This window comes from Cervus elaphus, chromosome 11 (genome assembly GCF_910594005.1).
Source record: "Cervus elaphus chromosome 11, mCerEla1.1, whole genome shotgun sequence".
NCBI classification, from domain to species: domain Eukaryota; kingdom Metazoa; phylum Chordata; class Mammalia; order Artiodactyla; family Cervidae; genus Cervus; species Cervus elaphus.
Window position 1 is genome coordinate 45,007,755 of NC_057825.1, and position 22,312 is coordinate 45,030,066.

General features: G+C 38.7%; 1 protein-coding gene across 1 annotated transcript; it reads left to right on the forward strand.

The window, feature by feature from the left end:
• Nucleotides 1–9,125: 9,125 nt before the first annotated feature.
• CCT4 (chaperonin containing TCP1 subunit 4) lies at nucleotides 9,126–21,622 on the forward strand. The gene is made up of 14 exons (XM_043917693.1): nucleotides 9,126–9,420; nucleotides 11,850–11,902; nucleotides 12,362–12,451; nucleotides 13,386–13,494; nucleotides 14,082–14,224; nucleotides 15,325–15,446; nucleotides 15,791–15,923; nucleotides 16,884–17,023; nucleotides 18,009–18,105; nucleotides 18,188–18,298; nucleotides 18,393–18,523; nucleotides 18,693–18,927; nucleotides 20,549–20,662; nucleotides 20,888–21,622. The coding sequence occupies exons 1-14, from the start codon at nucleotides 9,285–9,287 to the stop codon at nucleotides 20,900–20,902; spliced, it is 1,629 nt and encodes a 542-aa protein (XP_043773628.1). The 5' UTR covers nucleotides 9,126–9,284; the 3' UTR covers nucleotides 20,903–21,622.
• The last annotated feature ends 690 nt before the right edge of the window (nucleotides 21,623–22,312 follow it).

The following is a 22,312-nucleotide window of genomic DNA, read 5'->3' on the forward strand; positions in this document are numbered from 1 at the left end:
ATCTTGTTTCCTTTCTACTCCCATCCACTTGACCCTTCTCTTTCATATGGAAAAACCGAGACATCAAAACAGTTTATCTGTAAATATTTCAGTATGCTTCTCTAGAAGATACCGGTTCTTTAAAAAATAATACATTATTCCATTTTCAACATTAAAAGAAAAACACTTTATTAATAATGAAGGAATATCAATCAGTATTTAAATTCCCAATTGTCTTACAAACTTCATATTTTTTAACGGTTTGCCTGAATATTTAAGTAGTGGATTGGCCAGTCAAATGCAATTAGCTATAGGTTCCCCTTCCAGCTTCATTGGGTTTTATTTTCTTGTAATTTATTTGTAGGTCATTTGTCCTAATGAGTTTCTCATAATCTAGATTTTATTGACTATATCCGCATGGTATTGGTTTTTAAAAATATATTCTTCTGTCCTTGTGTGTTCTACAAATCTGTAAATTTGTAGTTAGATCTAGGAATTTGATTAGACTCAGATGCAGCTTGTCTCATTTTCTGCCAGGAAGTATCTAGTGTCTGCTACCTATCAAAGCACTGTGCCCCACCACCACACTTTCTGCTGCTGCTCCTGCTAAGTCACTCCAGTCGTGTCTGACTCTGTGCCACCCCATAGACGGCAGCCCACCAGGCCCCCCTGTCCCTGGGATTCTCCAGGCAAGAATACTGGAGTGGGTTGCCATTTCCTTCTCCAATGCATGAAAGTGAAAAGTGAAAGTAAAGCCGCTCAGTCATGGCGGACTCTTCTCCACTGTAGCCTACCAGGCTTCTCCATCCATGGGACACTTTCTAAACCTCCAAAATAAAAGTCATCTATTCTCTCCACAAAACTGCAACTTTTATGGCTCTGGAGAATGCTATAATAATTAAATATTAGTTCATCTCTGTTTCTAGATAGACTATCTAGTTACTTGTTCACTTACAATAGATCACAGAACTTCTAAGTTTGCTAGCACCCACCTTTGGTTTTTTGGCATGTATTATTGCTTAATCCTAGGAAGAAAAATAATTCTGATATCAATTGTAACAGAAAAAAAATATGTAATTATAACTTGAAATCTTTCAGATAATTAAGGCAATTATTACACCTATGGAGACTGTCCCCAAAAGCCAACAATAGCATCTTCCAAATTCAATTTGTCATTTCTGGCTAACTGGTCTACTTCTCACACTGATAAAAATAGTACAGTTTACTAAGCTTTAGAAGCCATTGAATTCAACCTTCCTACTTTATAGATTAGGAATATAAGACTTAGAGAACTTAAATGACTGCCCCAAGATTACATAGCTAGTGCAGAAAAACATCTACTTCTGCTTTATTGACTATGCCAAAGTCTTGACTGTGTGGATCACAAAAAACTGTGGAAAATTCTTAAAGAGAGGGGAATACCAGACCACCTCACCTGCCTCCTGAGAAATCTGTATGCAGGTCAAGAAGCAACAGTTAGAATTGGACATGGAACAACAGACTGGTTCCAAATTGGGAAAGGAGTATGTCAAAGCTGTATATTGTCACCCTGCTTATTTAATTTATATGCAGAGTGTTGGAGTCCAGCCCCAGCAGGTCCAGGAGTATCCAAGGGATGAGTGGTGTCAGCGAGGAAGAAGACAGACACACACGGAAGGTTGCATGGAAGAAAAGGCTTTTTCATTTTTAGGACAGCTCAGTTTTTATAGAATGAACATTCAGTTCAGTCGCTCAGTCGTGTCCAACCCTTTGCAACCCAATGAATCGCAGCACGCCAGGCCTCCCTGTCCATCACAAACTCCCGGAGTTTACTCAGACTCATGCCCATTGAGTCAGTGATGCCATCCAGCTATCTCATCCTCTATCGTCCCCTTCTCCTCCTGCCCCCAATCCCTCCCAGCATCAGGGTCTTTTCCAATGAGTCAACTCTTCACATGAGGTGGCCAAAGTATTGGAGTTTCAGCTTCAGCATCAGTGCTTCCAATGAACACCCAGGACTGATCTCCTTTAGGATGGACTGGTTGGATCTTCTTGCAGTCCAAGGGATTCTCAAGAGTCTTCTCCAACACCATAGTTCAAAAGCATCAATTTTTCAGCAAACATTACCTCCCCCTTAAGTCACCACATGTTACGTCAGATATTGGTTTCATGCTTCCATCAATATTTTTCTACCCCATGTTTTTCCCCTATGGATTCATCTGGAACTTTCCAGATTATGGGGTTTTTTTCTTAGAATGTCCCGTACATTAGCCTTCTTGTCTCAATGGCCTAATATTTTCACTCTAACAAAAACAGTGTTCCATAGATTCCAGATATAGTATGAATTCTTTGGATAATAAAACAATACTTGGGAAGGGTACAAAAACATGTTTGACATTTCTGAGAATAGTACCATATGAAAACCCTGATATTTTTCTTTACGCAAAACCATAAAACCTCAGTCTACAATGATTAACTATGAAGCAGCAAAACACCTCTATTAATTTTGAGGTAACGGCAGTGAGGCTGGTTAATATAAATCTTTTATTGAAATCCTATGTAACACATTTCCTAACTCTACAAAAATACCCGTAATATTCTCTGTTTATTAAGGGAATAGAAACGGTGGACAAATAGCAGCACTGAAATAGCAAAATGAAAACCCTCTTAACCAAGGAGCAAGTAAACTGAAGCAGTACATCTACTTCTGAATCTAAATACCTCTACTCTTTTCGAATCTAGAACATTATAATCTTCCAAGCAAGCTGCCAGACTATGCCTGTGGCCTTTTCCTTATTTCTGCCCATAGCCATACCCTTGGCTTGGGCTATTCTGGGGAGGCCTGATTACTACATATTACATTTCCAAGATTTAGTAGAAAGCACATTAACAGTAAGACAGAAAGAGAAAGGGGACAAACTGGGTCCCCAGGGTGACCCCGAGGGGAAGAGCTGCCTTGCAGGTTCCTCTCTTGTCTCCTGACCTTGTCACGACCTGGGCATGTCCTGGTGGCTCCCGACAGCAGAGTACATCATGAGAAATGCTGGGCTAGAGGAAGCACAAGCTGGAATCAAGATTGCCAGGAGAAATATCAATAACCTCAGGTATGCAGATGACACCACCCTTATGGCAGAAAGTGAAGAACTAAAGAGCCTTTTGATGAAAGTGAAAGAGGAGAGTGAAAAAGTTGGCTTAAAACTCAGCATTCAGAAAACTAAGATCATGGCATCTGGTCCCATCACTTCATGGCAAATAGATGAGGAAACAGTGGCAGACTTTATTTTGGGGGACTCCAAAATCACTGCAGATGGTGAGTGTAGCCATGAAATTAAAAATACACTTGGTCCTTGGAAGAAAAGCTATGACCAACCTAGATAGCATATTAAAAGCAGAGACATTATCTTGCCAACAAAGGTCCATCTAGTCAAAGCTATGGTTTTTCCAGTAGTCATGTATGGATATAAGATAAAGAAAGCTGAGTGCCGAAAAATTGATGCTTTGAACTGTGGTATTGAAGAATACTCTCAAGAGTCCCTTGGACTGCAAGGAGATCAAACCAGTCACTCCTAAAGGAAATCAGTCCTGAATATTCATAGCAAGGACTGATGTTGAAGCTGAAACTCCAATACTTTGGCCACTTGATTCGAAGAATGGATTCATTGGAAATGACCCTGATGCTGGGAAAGATTGAAGGCAGGAGAAGGGGACGACAGAGGATGAGATGGTTGGATGGCATCTCCGACTGGATGGACATGAGTTTGAGCATGCTCCAGGAGTTGGTGATGGAAAGGGAAGCCTAGTGTACTGCAGTCCATGCAGTCGCAGAGTCGTTCACAACTGAGTGACTGAACTGAACTGATACAGCAGAAATGGAACTCAAGCCAGAATTTTGAGCTCCCAAATTAATGCTATTTCCATCGTCCTCATCATACTTGTTTGCATCATACTACACTAGTTGTTTTTTAACAAATAATCATAGCATGTTTGAGGCTGCTGCTGCTGCTGTTGCTAAGTCCCTTCAGTCGTGTCCAACTCTGTGCGACCCCATAGATGGCAGCCCACCAGGCTCCTTTGTCCCCAGGATTCTCCAGGCAAGAACACTGGAGTGAGTTGCCATTTCCTTCTCCAATGCATGAAAGTGAAAAGTGAAAGGGAAGTCGCTCAGTCATGTCTGACTCTCAGAGACCCCGTAGACTGCAGCCTACCAGGCCGCTCCGTCCATAGGATTTTCCAGGCAAGAACACTGGAGTGGGTTGCCATTGCCTTCTCTGATGTTTGAGGCTACACAGACATAATCTGATCCTTTGAAGAGAAATCAACCCTAGACTTATAGATCATGGAACACCTAAGAAGCTTCATTTTCTAGGGCCAGTGTCCTGAGTGAGACTAAAATCTCCTAAGGATCACAGGATTTAAGAACTACGAAAAATTATCACTGAATCTATTGCTCAGGTAACCATCACTTTGTGGATGCTAAGAAATTATTTGTGAACAAATACTGAAAGAACTTCACCTGCATAATCTAAAATACAGAAGTAAAAAAAGCCCAGCATTGTAGCTTATAACCTCTGAAGTTGCTCTATTGGAATACTGCTTCCATTTATTTACAGGTTTACCTTGGGATTCAGGTCTCTTCGTGCTTCATTCCCTTGTCTCCTAACAAAAAAAGATAAAGGCATTTACTTCATAGGATTGTTGAGAGTATTACATGAGATGAAATGTGTAAAGGGTTTAGCACTGCAACTAGCACATTAGCACATAACTGAGCTAATAACTGATTGTTACTAAAATGTTCAGGCTCCCAAAGAGTCAGTGCCTATGTTATGCAGGAGAAGCTACTGTAAAACAAAGGCACTGTATTAACTGCACAGGAAGTCCTGACTTGGCAGGCAATCACAGGTCCAAAAATTTTAAGATTCATTGGTATTTAACCAGTTGTGTATTTAAATATCTAACTGCTACCTAGTATCAATCAATATAGAACAATCAACTCCAACATCTAAATCAAAGAAAAGCAGTCACAAAGCAACAAAAGTGAAGAAAAAAAAACCCACAAAACACCAAATGGGACTTAATTAAACTTAAAAGCTTTTGCACATGACTGCCTGGTGGTACAGTGGCTAAGAATTCACCTGCCAATGCTGGAGATATGGGTTCGATCTCTGGTCCTGGAAGATTCCACAGTCTGAGGAGCAACTAAGCCCATGTGCCACAACTTCTGGGCCCAGGCCCTAGAGCCAGCAAGTACCTACTGAGCCTGCATGTTGCAACTACTGAACCCCGTCTGCCTAGAGCCTGTGCTTCACAACAAAAGAAGCCACTACAGTTAGATTTCCACACACCTCCTCTCTGGAACTAGAGAAAGCACATGCACAGCAACAAAAATCAAATGCAACCAAAAAAATTAAAATTATTTTAATTAATTTAAAAAAAAAAAAAAAGCTTTTGCACCACAAAGGAAATCAACACTCTACTGAATGGGAGAAAATATTCGGAAATTATATGACCAATTTAGGGCAGAAGACCTGACTAAACATTCTTTCAAAAAAGACAAATAAATGATCAACAAGCACAAGAAAATATGTTCAACATCGCAGGGGCCTCCTGGTGTCTCAGATGGTAAAGAATCTGCCTGCAATGCAGGAAACCTGGGTTCAATCCCTGGGTCAGAAAGATCCCCTGAAGAAGGAAATAGCAACCCACTCCAGTATTCTTGTCTAGAGAATTCCATGGACAGAGGAGCCTGATAGGCTACAGTCCATGAGATCACAAAGAGTCAGACACTACTGAGTGACTAATCATCAGAGAAAGGCACACTAATCATCAGAAATATGCCAACCAAAACCACAACGAGCTATCATCCCATATCTATCAGAAAGCTAGCAGTAAAAAGAACACAAATAACATTCGCAAAAATATTGCTGAGAAGGTAAACTGGTATAGCCACTGTCGAAAACACCATGGAAGATTCCAAAAAATGAAAAAATAGAACTACTGTATGAGCCAGCAATTCCATTCCTCAGTATATATCTGAAAAAACTGAAAACACTAACTCCAAAAGATATATGCACCCCAATGTTTATAGTAGCATTATTTACAACAGTCAAGATATGGAAGCAACCTAAGTGTCCATCAACAGATAAATGGATTAAGAAAAGGTGGTATATACACACAATGGAATCATACTCAGCCATAGGAAGAATGAAATTCCCTCATTTGCAACAATATGGATGGATCCAGAGAATATCATGCTAAGTGAAATTAGTCAGAGAAAGATAAATACTATATGTTATCACTTATATGAGGGACTCTAAAAAATAAAACTGGTGAATGAAATAATAAAGAAACAGATATAAATTCCCCTCATAAATATAGGAGGGGAAAAAAACTAGTGGTTACTACTGCAGAGAGGGAAATGGGCTGGGAAGAGAGGCAAGACAGGGGTGTTGCTGTTCAGTCACTCAGTTGCATTCAATTCTTTGTAACCTCATGGACTGCAGCATGACAGGCTTCCCTGTCCATCACCAATTCCCAGAGCTTGCTCAAATTCAGGTCCATCCAGTCAGTGATGCCATCCTACCATCTCATCCTTTCTTGTTCTCTTCTCCTGCCTTCAATCTTTAAGGGACTTAAAAAGCTACACGGATTATGTTATACATACACTGAAGAATAGCAAGGAGAGATAAGAAAGCCTTCCTCAGTGATCAATTCAAAGAAATAGAGGAAAACAATAGACTGGGAAAGACTAGAGATCTCTTCAAGAAACTTAGAAATACCAAGGGAACATTTCATGCAAAGATGGACACAATAAAGGACAGAAACAGTATGGAACTAACAGAAGCAGAAGATACAAAGAAGAGGTGGCAAAAATACACAGAAGAACTACACACAAAAAAAATCTTCATGATCCAGATAATCACTATGGTGTAATCACTCACCTAGAGCCAGACATTCTGGAATGTGAAGTCAAATGGGCCTTAGGAAGCATCATTATGAACAAAGCTAGTGGAGGTGATGGAATTCCAGTTGAGCTATTTCTTTCTTTTTTTTTTTTTTTCATTTATTTTTTATTAGTTGGAGGCTAATTACTTTACAATATTGTAGTGGTTTTTGCCATACATTGACATGAATCAGCCATGGATTTACATGTGTTCCCCATCCTGATTCCCCCTCCCACCTCCCTCCCCATCCCATCCCTCTGGGTCTTCCCAGTGCACCAGTCCTGAGCAACAGATGTATAGAACAGACTTTTGGACTCTGTGGGAGAAGGCGAGGGTGGGATGATCTGAGAGACTAGCATTGAAACATGTATATTATCAAGTGTGAAACAGGTCACCAGCCCAGGTTGGATGCATGAGACAAGTGCTCAGGGCAGTTGAGCTAGTTCAAATCCTAAAAGATGATGCTGTGAAAGTGCTGCACTCAATATGTCAGCAAATTTGGAAAACTCAGCAATGGCCACAGGACTGGAAAATGTCAGTTTTCATTCCAATCCCAAAGAAGGGCGATGCCAAAGAATGTCTAAACTACTGCACAATTGCACTCATCTCACACACTAGTAAAGTAACGCTCAAAATTCTCCAAGCCAGGCTTCAACAGTACGTGAACCATGAACTTTCAAATGTTCAAGCTGGATTTAGAAAAGGCAGAGGAACCAGAGATCAAATTGCCAACATCTGGCGGATCATTGAAAAAGCAAGAGAGGTCCAGAAAAACTTCTGCTTTATTGATTACACCAAAGCCTTTAACTGTGTGGATCACACAAATTGTGGAAAATTCTTAAAGAGATGGGAATACCAGACCACCTGACCTACCTCCTGAGAAATCTGTATGCAGGTCAAGTAACAACAGAGAATCTGACATGGTACAACAGGCTGGTTCCAAATGGGGAAGAGTATGTCAAGGCTGTATATCGTCACCCCGTTTTTTTTTTTTTTTTTGATCGTCACCCTTCTTATTTTACTTATGTGTAGAGTGCATTATATGAAATGCTGGACTGAAAGAAGCACAAGTTGGAATCAAGATTGCCCGGTGAAATATGAATAACCTCAGATATGCAGATGACACCACACTTATGGTAGAAAGCAAAGAACTAAAGAGCCTCTTGATGAAAGTGAAAGAGCAGAGTGAAAATGTTGGCCTAAAACTCAACATGCAGAAAACTAAGATCATGGCATCTGGTCCCATCACGTCATGGCAAATAGATAGGGAAACAATGGAAAGAGTGACAAAATTTTATTTTGGGGGGCTCCAAAATCACTGTAGACGGTGACAGCAGCCATGAAATTAAAAGACGCTTGTTTATTGGAAGAAAAGTTATTACCAACCTAGACAGCATATTAAAAGGTAGAGACATTACTTTGCCAACAAAGGTCCCTCTCTTCAAAGCTATGGTGTGTCCAGTACTCATGTATGGATGTGAGAGTGGACTATAAAGAAAGCCGAGTGCAGAAAAATTGATGCTTTTGAACTGTGGTGTTGGCAAAGACTCTAGCGAGCCCCTTGGACTCTCTGATGCCGGGAGAGATTGAAGAAGGAAGGAGAAGGGGACGACAGAAGATGAGATGGTTGGATAGCATCACCGACTCAATGGGACTGAGTTTGAGTAAACTCCGGGAGTTGGTGATGGACAGGGAAGGCCTGGTGTGCTGCAGTCCATGGGGTCCCAAAGTATCGGACACGACTGAGCGACTGAACTGAACTGCCCAATCTCTTTTCCGACTCGCTTTCAAACGAATAAAACTGAATAAAATACAGGTCTCTGCTCAGTCGTGTCCGACTCTGCGACCCCATGGACTGTAACCCACCAGGCTCCCCTGTCCATGGATTTTCTCCAAGTAAGAATACTGGATTGGGTCGCCATTTCCTTCGCTAAAAATACAGGTCTACCGCCGACAAAAACCCAACCCACCAGGGAGTGACACTTCCAACTGCAGTTAACAGAGGGGTCCTCAGGTCCGAGGAGTGGTTAGTGGGGACATGAGGTGTCCCGCCACCAGCCTTTACAATCGCAGGTGGGCCTTTCTGCCTCCCCGGAGCTCGCTCTGCGCGCCCCCGCCCCAAAGGACCCCGAACCAAGAGCCCCGGCCAGTGCCCAGCTCCTCGGCGCTGGCCCCCTCACCCGGCGCGCGGCGGGCAGCCTGTGACGTCACGGCGGCGCCGCGCCTCCAGGAAGGACCCCTTCCCCGGCTCCTCCTTCTCCCGGCGCCGGCGCCGCTTTCTGGAAGTTTCGTGAAGGCGGTGGACGCTTACGGTTGGTCGCTGGTCAGCCGCAATCCGCGTCCATCCGTCCTTCCCAAGCTCACGCAGACCCATCTACGGTTGCCATGCCCGAGAACGTAGCCCCCCGGACCGGGCCGCCCGCCGGGGCTGCCGGGGCTGCCGGCGGCCGCGGGAAGAGCGCCTATCAGGACCGCGATAAGCCGGCCCAGATCCGCTTCAGCAACATCTCAGCAGCCAAAGGTATCGCTCCCCGGCCTGAGCCGCTGCCCTCCGGGCCTGCCTGTGCACTCTCACCCCCATCCTTGGGTGGGCTGTTCGTTCAGGTGACCCGCTTTGGGCCTCTCATAGAATAAGCTCAGTGCAGGGTTCCTTTCCTGTCCGCCGTTATTCCCGACCCCGAGCATGGAAGCCTTTGGACTGGCCCCATTATGCGTCTTAGATGCCCATAATTTGCCGTCCCGGGGCGTGCTGCTTTCATCTTACTTAAGCAGCCGGGGCCCTCATGCAGCGGTCTATTGGTATAATGTTTGCATAATACTTTTCAGCCTTTTTGTTTTTATTAAAATAGGGAAATACTTTCTGGGTGCAGCTATTGAATTCGGGTAAACTCTCCTCACCTTAAATTGGGCCTGGGTCCATTGTACTGGGAGCTGGGAAACCGACCGACCCACCTTGTTTGAGAATAATTACGAGGCTGCGTTGTGCTTTGATTTCCTCTCTGCACGTACAGCCAGCAAATGGAGAAGAGTTTGGCTTTTGGTGGCATTCAAGAAGTCCTGGGTTTCGTTCAGTTACTTTACTTCGTGGCTTTGTGAACTTTAACCAAAATTTTTTTTTTTAAACCAAGCTTTTCTTCCGTATAAAATTGAGGATGGAAAAGTTCGCTTAAAAAAAAAAAGTTGTGAGGATTAAGAGACGTCGGGTTGAATTAGAAGAGTCTAGAAGCAAAAGTGAGAACAGAGGCTTAGAGTTCTTGTCCGTTATGTGTTTGAGTACAGGCAGTATTTCATTTGAGTTAGAGCATCAGGTGCCTGAAGAAATGACAAGTGACATCGGAAAGGTAGAGTGGGGCCAGGTTCTAAAGGCCTAGTGTCCTTTGTTGTTCTGTAGAGGGTTTAACACGACTCCCGCAGCTGCAGATTGTTTTTCAGTTTGATGGGATAATAGCTACCTTGGAGGGGTGCTGTAAGGCTTAAATAAGAGCATATGAGGAGCCAGGTGTATATGTATGTATACATACAGTACAGCCTTACATATATTTGAGTTATCTGTCCAGGGGACTGAGGGTATGGTGCTGCTACTGCTGGGAGAAACCAGGTACACTGAAGGAAGGATGGTGGAAGAAAAGAGAATAGATTCTGGTTCGGGCTTAAGTGAGTTGAGGACGTCAGAATGACTAAATGGTAAATTTAGGAACTTTCGTTTGAAAGTTCAAGAGTCTTTACACGGAAATGAAAGTTGTTTGATAGTTATCTAGAGAGCATAATTGAGGCCTAGATTTATTTCATTAGAAACAAGGTGTTAGATAAATTCTGGGGCCATGTTGGGGGGCCGGAAAAGCTATAGAATGCGGTAGATTTTCAACAAACAAGATAACAAGATGGGATGTTTACTTGGGCAAATTTGGAAACATCCCTGCACAGAGAATTGAAATTGGACAAGAGAGGTATGCATATAGGAAGAAAAGGCCACCTACTTGTAAACGTGACCCTCACATCTTAAGTGAGGAGAGCTCCTGAACAGAGGGGCACTACCAGACTGTCCGAGTCAGACAGAGCCCTGCAGACTGGTGGGAGAACTGTTGCCAGGTGCATCTTCAGTGTACTTCACGGAGCCAGTTTTTTCTTTTGTTGACGATGTCAAAAGAACACACACAGAAGTAGCTGTGGTAGTTGTAGTACTATTCAGCACAAGTCGTTTAACAGATAATACTGTGTACTTCAAACACTTTTGAGGAGGTAATCAGCAAAAAAAAATTTATTTTTTGAATAGTGTGTCTTTCTAGAGGCTTCCTGGAGATGACTGTAAGGGTGTTCTTAAAGTGAATTGGTCTGCTTGTAGAATCGTTGCCTTGTGGGCCCACTAAAATCACCTGAAAGGGTAATTAATGATGGCTGAATAAATAGGAAATGCAGCCCCCAATTATGAAATAATTAAGTAGAATTTAATTTTTTAAACTATACCAAATATTTTCTCTTACGCTTTTTAAGATTATGTATTGTTAACACAACCCACTGAAAGCATTATTCTAGTTGTGGAATATACAAAAGCAAATAGGGCTGTAGAATGTGCTAGGAGATCTAGCTTGTCCTGTTAACTGCTGCTTGTTTTGTTTCAGAGGATGGGGAAGTTAATGCAGTCCTCATTTAGAGCACATGACTGAAGTTATATTGATACTTATAGGAGGATTAGGTGGCTTCAAAATTTATTCTGCCATGTGCAGGGTACAAATGCTATGTATAGTGACTTTAGCAACAAAAAGTGAAGTGTCATACAATTAAAGGAGTAAAATAATTATTTCTGTCTTCAGTAGATTTTTAGGTATAGAATTTTCTTTAGCAAACACAGTGAATTGTTATGCACCTTATTCTAACTAGGACAAAATGATCATTTGAGGGTAGAAGAAACGCTTTTCTCTTTAAAGAGTCTTTTTTTTTTTCTATTTACAGCTGTTGCTGATGCTATTAGAACAAGCCTTGGACCAAAAGGAATGGATAAAATGGTAAAAGGTTCAATCATTCATTACTTGCTGAGTGCTACTGTGCTACTGCAAGCTCTCTAGAGAGGTTAAGATGTGCCGTTTAAAAAGTAAAGTGTTAGGCTTTGAGAGTTCAGAAAGAGATAGATTACTTTGGGATGAACGGGACCTAGTTATAATTCATGTTTTATGATGATTCTTTATAATATCTTTTGTATCCCTGTTGTAGTGTCTCAGTTCCTTCACTTTTAAGTAGGAAAAAACCCAGATATTTCACCTGTAAACTTGAACTATTACTGCATGTTCTTAAATCATTACACCAGGGGAAGGGAAAACAATTTGAAATAAAGCATTATGCAAACATAAGTTAACTTCTGTACAAGAAGTATTAAAATTAGTAGAGCTTTTAGGGTTTCACATTAAAACTGGATAAAGAAAAAATTTTTTTTTGAAATACAACCTTTAAAAAACTATACTTTGCAGATTCAAGATGGAAAAGGTGATGTGACCATTACAAATGATGGTGCCACCATTCTGAAACAAATGCAGGTGTTACATCCAGCAGCCAGAATGGTAAGTGTAATTTTTAGGTGAGAGTTTTTTGGTTTTCTTTAAGTGTGTTATTTGATACTAGGTAAACAGTTAAATTTGTTTTATTTGATCACATGGTAAGTTTAAACATGGTGAAAGTTTTTCTTTTTTATGCTAATCAGGCATGTTTTTAGGATATGTTGTATGCCTAGCATTATGTTCTTCATTGAAAATCAGAACAAAACATGATACTCCTTTTCCACAGCAACGTGCCACACACATAAGGAAGAGAGAAAAACATTGTACTGTTAAAAAAAAAATTTGTACCAATTATTAGTTCAGTGGTTGTTAGCTGAAAGTAGAATTTTAATTGTTTGCAAAATAAATCTTGTGTTTAAACTTTCCCTGATACTTATTTTTAAAAACAATTTTTAATTCAACTACAAATCATAATGGTGATTCTAGTGTCAAGTGAGGAGTCAAAATATCAGCAAAAACAAATTCCTTAGAAATTCCTGTTAAAAAAATCCCTTTTGATTAGGCAAAGGTGACTGAAAATGAGTCAGGTTGTGCTTCATACAGGGTCAGTTTAGATAAACTTGGCCAAGGATTTCAAACTAACAATCTCCTCTTATCTGAATCCTGCACTTCATAGCTTCTGAATCTACAGAGTGCCCCTAGTTCTTGTAAGTAAAGGGGAAGAAAAACAACCTGTAGTCTGAACTGTAAATCATAGCTTCTTATAAAGTGTGTAAGTAGAATTTTGCATGCCACAAATATATAGGTCATCATTTTTAAAGGAAACCAAGGTAGACAAAAAATCAGAAGAAAAGTGTATTGACTCTTACAGTGCTGATAAACAAGGTCTATAAGTGAACATGATGGTGAGTGTCACTGATGTTGTGGACTTAGAGATGTTACTGGGTTCTCATGAACCAGTTCTTACTGAGCAACTTGACATGTTCTGTTCACCCAGCTGGTGGAGCTGTCCAAGGCTCAGGATATAGAAGCAGGAGATGGCACCACATCAGTGGTCATTATTGCTGGCTCTCTCTTGGATTCCTGTACCAAGCTTCTTCAGAAAGGTGGGTAGGACATAAGACATGCTTTATTACTGAATAAAGGCAAAACTTATTAAGTAATATGAGATTGACAATTTAATTTGAAACAGCTAATTTTGCTGTGTTTATTATGTGGATTAAAAATTTTTTTGCTTCTGGGTCTCCCCCCACCCCTGGCTTTCCTTCTTTCCTTTTGAATGGAACTTCATAAAATTTTGCTTTTGAAAAATGCCTGGTTGGTGGTGTTACTAAACAGGCTATAGATGAGAAATGTGAGAGAACTTAGGATAGAAAGTAAGGATTCTTGTTTTGGTACATACTGCCTAAATGTAGTTTTGATTCCCCAGTCACTTACTATTATGTAGATTTGTAGAATCTTTGTAAAGTAAAAAGGTTTTAGTCTTAAAACACATAGTATGTAATTTTATCTATTTCAAATTAAATAGAAATAAATTATTAGACATATTGGCAGTTAAAGTTATTCAAACCATTATTAAGAATAATTTAAAATTTGACTGCTTTGATGTTGCAATGAACAAAGAAATTTTAAGTCATGTCAAGTATGAAGTTTATCTGTTATTATTAATTAACTACCCTTTCACAAATGACAGGGATTCATCCCACCATCATTTCTGAGTCATTCCAGAAGGCTTTGGAAAAGGGCGTTGAAATCTTGACTGATATGTCTCGACCTGTGGAACTGAGTGACAGAGAAACTTTGTTAAATAGTGCGGCCACTTCATTGAACTCAAAGGTGAGACAAGCACAATGGGATCATTGTAAAAGTACAGTTAAGTTCATCAGGAACTGCAACTCTTATTCTGTGGTTTTTGATGCTGTTTAGTTCATAAATATTAACTCAAGAGTGGGTAGCTAAACTAATTTGCATAACTGAATTAGTTCAGGTAAAACTAACTCAGGTCAAGGCTTTTAGGTAAGTTGATTTTACAGATGGGAAAAGAAAGTGAAGTTAACTAACGTATCCAAGACCCACTAATGAGAGGTAGAGATGAGACTTGAACCCCAGATAGGGCTGCCCATCATGGTCCATCTCTTAACCATGTTGCTGTTTTTTCTTATCAAATATAAAGCATTAATGTTATTTTCCATTTCTCGGAAGTTCGTGTCACCTATTCTCTGTTATGTTGTGTGTCACATGCCCACTCCGTTCTTTTTCCTATTCATCAGTATTTTTTGAATGTTAAATGGAAATCTAGATCGTATTAGTGATATTAAGTTATAGTGTTGATAAATGTCCCCAGAACTAATTTAGACAGAATATCATAATGGTTACAAGCATTGGTCATAGAGCCTAGACTGCTTGGGTTCAGTGCCAGCTCCACTTAATTAAGCTGTATGGTTTAGATTTTTCATCGGAAGATTGAGTATATGAATGTAAAGTGTTAAAGCTACTGCATGACATAAAATTCATGCTCAATATGTTCTAACCATTACCTATTTTTATCAGCTCCTCAGCGATAGGGGTTCACATACATAACATCTGATCATAAATTCATTTTAAATATGAAACCTCAGCATAAAATTGTTCTTCTGGATTTCCTGTTGAATTACTAGTAATCTAGTCAGTCCTGACTATTAATAAAAGAGGAACGCAAACATATTTTTATATGGTGACAGTCAAACTTGAGTAGAAAAGATAGTTTATATGTACTGTTTTCTTACATGTACTCCATGTGTATGCTAAGTCACCTCAGTTGTGTCTGACCCTTTATGTTCTCCACCCCACCCAAAAAAGTAATTGAGATTACTTCTTGAATATCTTTATCATTGAAGAACTAGGACTTTCTCTTACAACGTTTTATGACACTAACTTTTTTTTCTTTTTAATGCTAGGTTGTGTCTCAGTATTCAAGTCTCCTTTCTCCAATGAGTGTAGATGCGGTGATGAAAGTGATTGACCCAGCCACAGCTACTAGTGTAGATCTTAGAGATATTAAAATAGTTAAGAAGCTTGGGTAAGCATCTCTAATTATAACTTTAATAAAAATTAATTTTCAAAGTAAACATAAGCTGTTTCTAAAATAGTTAAATGAAAAATGTAGATGAAAGTCATGTAAGTTTAGTTGTTTTATTTTCATCACAGCTTATATTAATGTGGAAATTTCAAGAATTAGTTTATATTCCCTAGTGATGGCAAACCAGTGGTGTGATCAGAGAGGTTCAGGAATGGGCCATTAATAAATATGAGTGAGGTTGAAGCACATTTTATCAGACTGATGATTTTTAATTTGTTTTTAGTCTGTTAAACTTGGAGATTTCCCTCCCCTCTTAACTGTCTCTTCATTTTCTTTTTTCTTAGTGGGACAATTGATGACTGTGAGTTGGTGGAAGGTCTGGTTCTTACTCAAAAGGTAGCAAATTCTGGCATAACCAGAGTTGAAAAGGCTAAGATTGGGCTTATTCAGTTCTGCTTATCTGCTCCCAAAACAGATGTAAGTAAAACAAAATGAAGTTATTCCTTAGGTGTTTGACTTTCTAATAACAAAGATTTTTGCTGATTATTATAAAAATAGAAAATGCGGATATTAATACTAGTGATAGAAAGCAAGGATTTAAAAATAATTAGTAGAATCAAGACAAAAGTATAAAATATTGGATGCCACATGTGATAAATTCAGTTTCAGTTGGCTCTTTATTGAAATTGAGTATTGACTTCTCAAATGAAGACAAATAATGATAAGGATATGTATGAAACAGTAAAATTCCGCTATGTGAAAGTGGGAGTGTAAGGGGGATTTCCAGATTCTTTGTCTTTATGTTTGCATAGTGGAACTTTTAAACCAGTTTGTTGTTTTTATCCCAAAAAGGTGATTTTTTTTTATTTAACATATTCCCATATCTCTTAGTGATAAGTACCATTCCCTAAAGGAGTGACTGATCTTTGTCACCTGATTCAGGTTTGCTCTTATTTCATTTTGTATTAGCATATAGGTTCCTGTTGAGTCATTTGTTTTGCAAATGTTAACCCGTATAAAAATCAGTGTTCTTTTATAGGTCTTAAATATAATAGTACTTGTCTTTAGTAATTGCTTTCAGCATATCAATATTTTTTAACCATAGAGTCAAAGGGACGCAATTGAAGTTATTTCAGTAACATGTAAATTTTTATGAGAATTGACATATCCATGAAATAGGGTATCATTTTTACATATAATGATTTCCAAAACATTGTAAAAAATACCAGTAAGGTGTATAGATAAAAGTAAAAAACCTGAGTTATGTTTCAATGTATATTCACTTTTCTAGACTTTTTCTGTGTGTGTCTATGTAATCTCTAGTTTGGGGTGATTTTCATTGGATTTATACTATGCATAATATTTTCATTAAAATTCCCAGTTTTTTCTTAAGAACTCTTAAAATTCAAATTATTAATATGTTCTTTTTCTGAACAGATGGACAATCAAATAGTGGTTTCTGACTATGTTCAGATGGATCGAGTGCTAAGAGAAGAGAGAGCTTATATTCTAAATTTAGTGAAGCAAATTAAAAAAACAGGATGTAATGTTCTTCTCATACAGAAGTCTATTCTAAGGTATGGGGCATATTATTTTGTTCACCTGTTAATAATTGATTTTGGATCCCTTCTAGCAGTTTTTTAAGAAGCATTAGGGGTGGGTTAAACCACTAGAAATCTGGAACAGATCTGCATTTTAGGGCATTGTTGTATTCTGGTAAATGATCTAAAGTGAATTCCCTTCTTGTTACGATGATCTAAGTGTGGGATATAGGTCCTTCTTGACCAAGATCCTTACTATCAAGTAAAAAGCTACCTAATATAGCTAAAATTTTAGAGGTATTTATTTAAGCCATGCAATAGTTTGCCTTGAAATTTTAGAAGTTCTTTTGGGGGAAATTCTGGATAGTCCATGGATTGAAAGAATTCTCCAAAGTTTGAACTGATGCCTTCTTGAAGAAACTGATGTTTCAGTGTTTTCTTCTAATAGGTAGACACAGTCTCATGTACTCTATATGTTATGCCAGAAAGTATTGTGGATCTCTTGATATAGACACCTTGTTGAAGAGTTGGAATACCTGGTTCTAAATTCAAGTTACATAATAGCTAGTAACCTCAAGTAAATTGCTCTCAAAACTCAGTTTACTTATCTGTAAAACAAGGGTACTGATATCTACCTTTCAGTATCAGAGGGTTGTTGGGGTGCGGGGGTCATTCCAGATAGTTTGTGTAAAAGTGTAAATTTGTGGGTCTTAAACATAATTTAGCATCATACTTAATTCTAAATTCATGAAGTATCAATTGTTAACTATCAGAACAATGATGACAATTACTTTTGTGTGTGTTATAAGTAGTGTCATTGGGGTACATTTTAAATATTATCCTTTAGAAATCTTATTTAAAAACTTTGAGCTCATAAACTTGGTCAAGCTGTTTAAAGCATCTCCTTTCACAAATAATTAAATAATTAGCCACTTAAACAATACGGAAAACCCTAAGGAATCAAATAGCAAAATTTCTGTTCTAAACCAGTATTGACGTAATCACTGTTTCTGTATTATAGAGATGCTCTTAGTGATCTTGCATTACATTTCCTGAACAAAATGAAGATTATGGTGGTAAAGGATATTGAAAGAGAAGACATTGAATTCATTTGTAAGGTAAAATATTCCTAATATCTGTATATGTGAAAATGTTCACTAGTCAGACATCTGAGTTTGTGAATGTGACTATTATTCCTAGACGATTGGAACCAAACCAGTTGCTCATGTTGACCAGTTCACTGCTGACATGCTGGGATCTGCCGAATTAGCTGAGGAGGTCAGCTTAAATGGTTCTGGCAAACTGATCAAGGTAACTATTAAAATTAAGTTTCTAGTTGCTTGGGATTTGGGGGTGTTTTTTTTAATCCTTCAAATAACCTAATTCCAGAGTTTGTTTACTAAAGATTACAGGCTGTGCAAGCCCTGGAAAAACAGTTACAATTGTTGTTCGTGGTTCTAACAAATTGGTGATTGAAGAAGCTGAGCGTTCCATCCATGATGCTCTCTGCGTTATTCGCTGTTTAGTGAAGAAGAGGTAATATTAAATTACTAAGTAATGTTTTGATCATTAAAACTTCCATATTTTGATTATTAAGATTTTAAAGATTTTTAGTATTATTGAAACTTTAAAGATTATTAAGCTTTTAAATAAATTATTATTTCTGTTGGATGAAATAAGCTAAAAATACATTTGTGAATTTCAGAGCCCTTATTGCAGGAGGTGGTGCTCCAGAAATAGAGTTGGCCCTACGGCTAACTGAATACTCACGAACATTGAGTGGTATGGAATCCTACTGCATTCGTGCTTTTGCAGATGCTATGGAAGTCATTCCATCTACACTAGCTGAAAACGCTGGCCTGAATCCCATTTCTACTGTAACAGAACTAAGAAACCGGCATGCCCAAGGAGAAAAAACTACAGGCATTAATGTCCGAAAGGTAATTTAGACTTTAGTTACTGCAGAAAATGTTGATTAATATAAAATACTAAAAGCTTCATAATTGTCTGTGGAATGAAGGGCTTTGTAATTAGAGTAACCTTCAATTTGGATACAAAACCCACAGGTTATTTAATGTATGCTAGTAAGTGAAAATGAAGATGATGCCTTGAGTGAGAAGTAGTATTTTGTTCATTAACCCTGCCATTTTATGATTGTACAACTTTAAATCTGTGCTTCCGTTTTCTTGGTTGTAAAAACAGGGACTATTACTAGTTCCCTCATGGGCCTGTGAAGATTAAATGGATTACTAAACAGAAAGTTCTTAACAAAGATGCCTGGTGTATAGTTAACCATTGCTTCTGTTGTGAGCACCAGCCTGGTGTAGTTACCTAGGGTAAACACACAGAACAGTAGTGATTTCTCCTGTTGGATTGTTTTACTAACGTCTCCTTTTGTTGAGAAGACAGGTAACATGTAATGGGAAAAAACAATGCAAGGTGATTTTTTTTTTTTTTTAATGGTAGAAGCACGTAGAACTCGAGGGCACTACCTGGTTAGGGAAAGTTTTAGGAAGCTCTAACTTTGGTTTGGTAAGGGAAAAAAAAAGTTTCAGATGGGGAAGCAGTGATTTTCAGGTAAGAGGGACCAAAAAGTTAATTCATTTTGTCTAGAGAGGAGGGGATGTGTTGATCATATAATGGACTTTAAGATTGGAAAGACTGGATAAAAGCTAAAATGAAGAGTCTCTTGAGTTGTTGATGAATGGGTGGGGTGGCTGGGTGTTTGTTTTTTAATTCCAGTAGTTGGGAGTTTTTGTTTTTTGTGTGTGTTTAAACCAAGAGGATAAGGTGATGAAAAGAGTATCATTTAAGGAGGGTAGAAAGGAGACAGGATTGCCTATTAAGACCATCAGCAGTAATTGGTAGGATAAAGGTGAGGGAATAGTGGCAGTAAGAGTCTAAAAGTGGAAAGTGAGAATGATGTAAAGACCAGGTAGACTAGACTTGGCCAAATTCAGAATTAGCAATCAGATGATTTAAAACCTCATAACTTTTTTCTTTAATTGAGATAGTTGATTTAGAGTGTTAGTTTTGAGAGCTTCCCTGGTGGCTCAGTGGTAAAGAATCTGCCTGCCAATGCAGGAGACATGGATTCAATCCCTGGGTTGGGAAGATCCCCTGATGAAGGGAATGACAACCCACTCCAGTATTCTTGCCTGGAGAATCCCATGGACAGAGAAGCCTGACAGGCTATAGTCCATGGGGTCGCAAAGTGTCAGACAAGACTGAGCAACTCAGCAACAAGTTTCAGATATATAGCAAAAAAAAATCTTATAATTTGTAATAACTATCTGTTTAATTTTTGCTAGTAATTTTTAAATAAAAGATACAAGGAATTGTTTTGGAGTTCAGATTGGGAGAGTCCAGCATTAATTGAGTTTTTCCAGATTTTAGTTGAAAAACAGCCTATAACTTAGGGAAATGCTTAGTAGAGAGGATCTGACTCTTGACTAGACTACAGGAAAACTAAGTTTGAAAGGCTTTGAGGTTTACTGGTAACCGTGTAGTTGGTGATGTGTATCATTATAAACACTAACAGCAGCTTGTACTGGCTTGCAGGGTGGCATTTCCAACATACTGGAGGAACTGGTTGTCCAGCCTCTGCTGGTGTCAGTCAGTGCGCTGACTCTGGCAACTGAAACTGTCCGGAGCATTCTGAAAATTGATGATGTGGTAAGTATATACAGGCTGTGAATTTCCTACAAGGGCAGAAAGGCATATTTTTGAGGAGTTGGGGTGGGGGCAGTAAATGTTAGTTTGCTAGTCATCAGGGTGAAAACAGTTCATACTTCTAGTATTTCCTCGCCTATAAAAATAAGGAAGTTTGGATAACCACTGTAAACATCTTCCATCCTTAAAATTGTGTCCTTACAGGTTTTGACATTTTTCTCTTTTCAGGTAAACACTCGGTAATCTGGTTAACACTGGCTGACTGGCACGATCGTGGCCACTAGTGGTGCAGCTGGAGTGAAAGAGCACCTTGGCATTCCTTGTTGTTTCTAAGATTGTTTCTTTTATGAATTTCTGGGCCTGGTCTTCCAGTTGGCATTTGCTTGAAATTGTATTGACACAGTTTAATGAAAATATTAAATATATGGTTTCAAAAAGCAGGTTAATTTATTGCTGTCTACTCTGCATTATTCCCACTCTCTCCCAACATTCTGTTATTTCTGATTCACTTGAGAAATCTGTGTGAGGAGGGAAAAAAGGAGTTAACATTTGTCTGTTAAATTCTTAAGGACTTAATGCTGGGTACTTTTAAGTTTTATGTTAGATTGTGGTTTTTGTTGTTTTTCTCCTTTTTGGCTGCGTGGCATGTGGGATCTTACTTCCCCGACCAGGGATCAAACCCACACCCCCTGCATGGGCAGCACAGAATCTTAAACACTGGACTGCCAGGGAAGTCTCCAGTTTTGTGTTCTTTAATAGAAATATTGAGAAGGAATAATGGCCCAATATGCTCATCACCCTGATAAACCCCCATTTTCAGTAATATATATGCTGTTTGAAAAGTTAACAGTAGAGAAAGACTGAAAAATGAACGTCTTTCTCATTCTTACCCGTTTTCCCAAGAACAACCACTGTTGTGTTAATTGGGATTCCTTCTAAAAATAAAAATATGCATATATGTAACAAATTTTGTTTGTATAAATCTTTTCTCTGGTTTAAAACATCTTAAGAGTACTATAAAATTTAACTAGTTCTGTCCTTGTTTTAGTCACCATCTAGTCACTATAGCTTAGTGGTCTTTTTTAAACTTGTCAAGCACTCCTTTATAAGCTTTCATGGCTTCTGATTGCCTTTGGATAAAGGCCAGACGTTTAAGGTGGATCACAAATTGAGCCTTACATAATCCATGATTACTTTCACCATCTTTTGTATTATATATAGAGTATTATGAAAGCAGTAGATGGGGGGGGTGGTACTCGTAAAGGTTTTGGAGAACTTCAGCCAATCAGTATGAAGTTCCTTTGTATCTGACAACTCCAGTAGTTAATTAAAATGACTAATCTGGTAAGTGGTAAATTCAGATAAGTCTTTGGATGGTCTGGAATTTAATAGTTCAGTAATTATTTCTCTTTTTAATGGGTATTAGGAGCTTGCTGTTGGAAAATAATCATTTTACACCTGCCATAAAACAATGATTTATAACATAAAAACTTTTAAGTCAAAATACTGTAGCCAGAATTACTCATATTGGAACTTTTAAGAGTTATTCAGCACCCTTATGTGTGTCTGTGTCTTAGGCTATACCTGTGTAAGTATGTTTATATTTAAAATTTTGTAAAAGGAATGCTAACAAGACAAATGTTAGTCATTAAG

Bases quoted from the DNA above. Each gene is read 5' to 3' on its own strand.
- CCT4 (XM_043917693.1), top strand. From the start codon at position 9,285: ATGCCCGAGAACGTAGCCCCCCGGACCGGGCCGCCCGCCGGGGCTGCC. The intron at 9,421-11,849 runs GTATCGCTCCCC...TTCTATTTACAG, and splicing joins CAACATCTCAGCAGCCAAAG to CTGTTGCTGATGCTATTAGA. The intron at 17,024-18,008 runs GTATGGGGCATA...TCTGTATTATAG, and splicing joins ATACAGAAGTCTATTCTAAG to AGATGCTCTTAGTGATCTTG.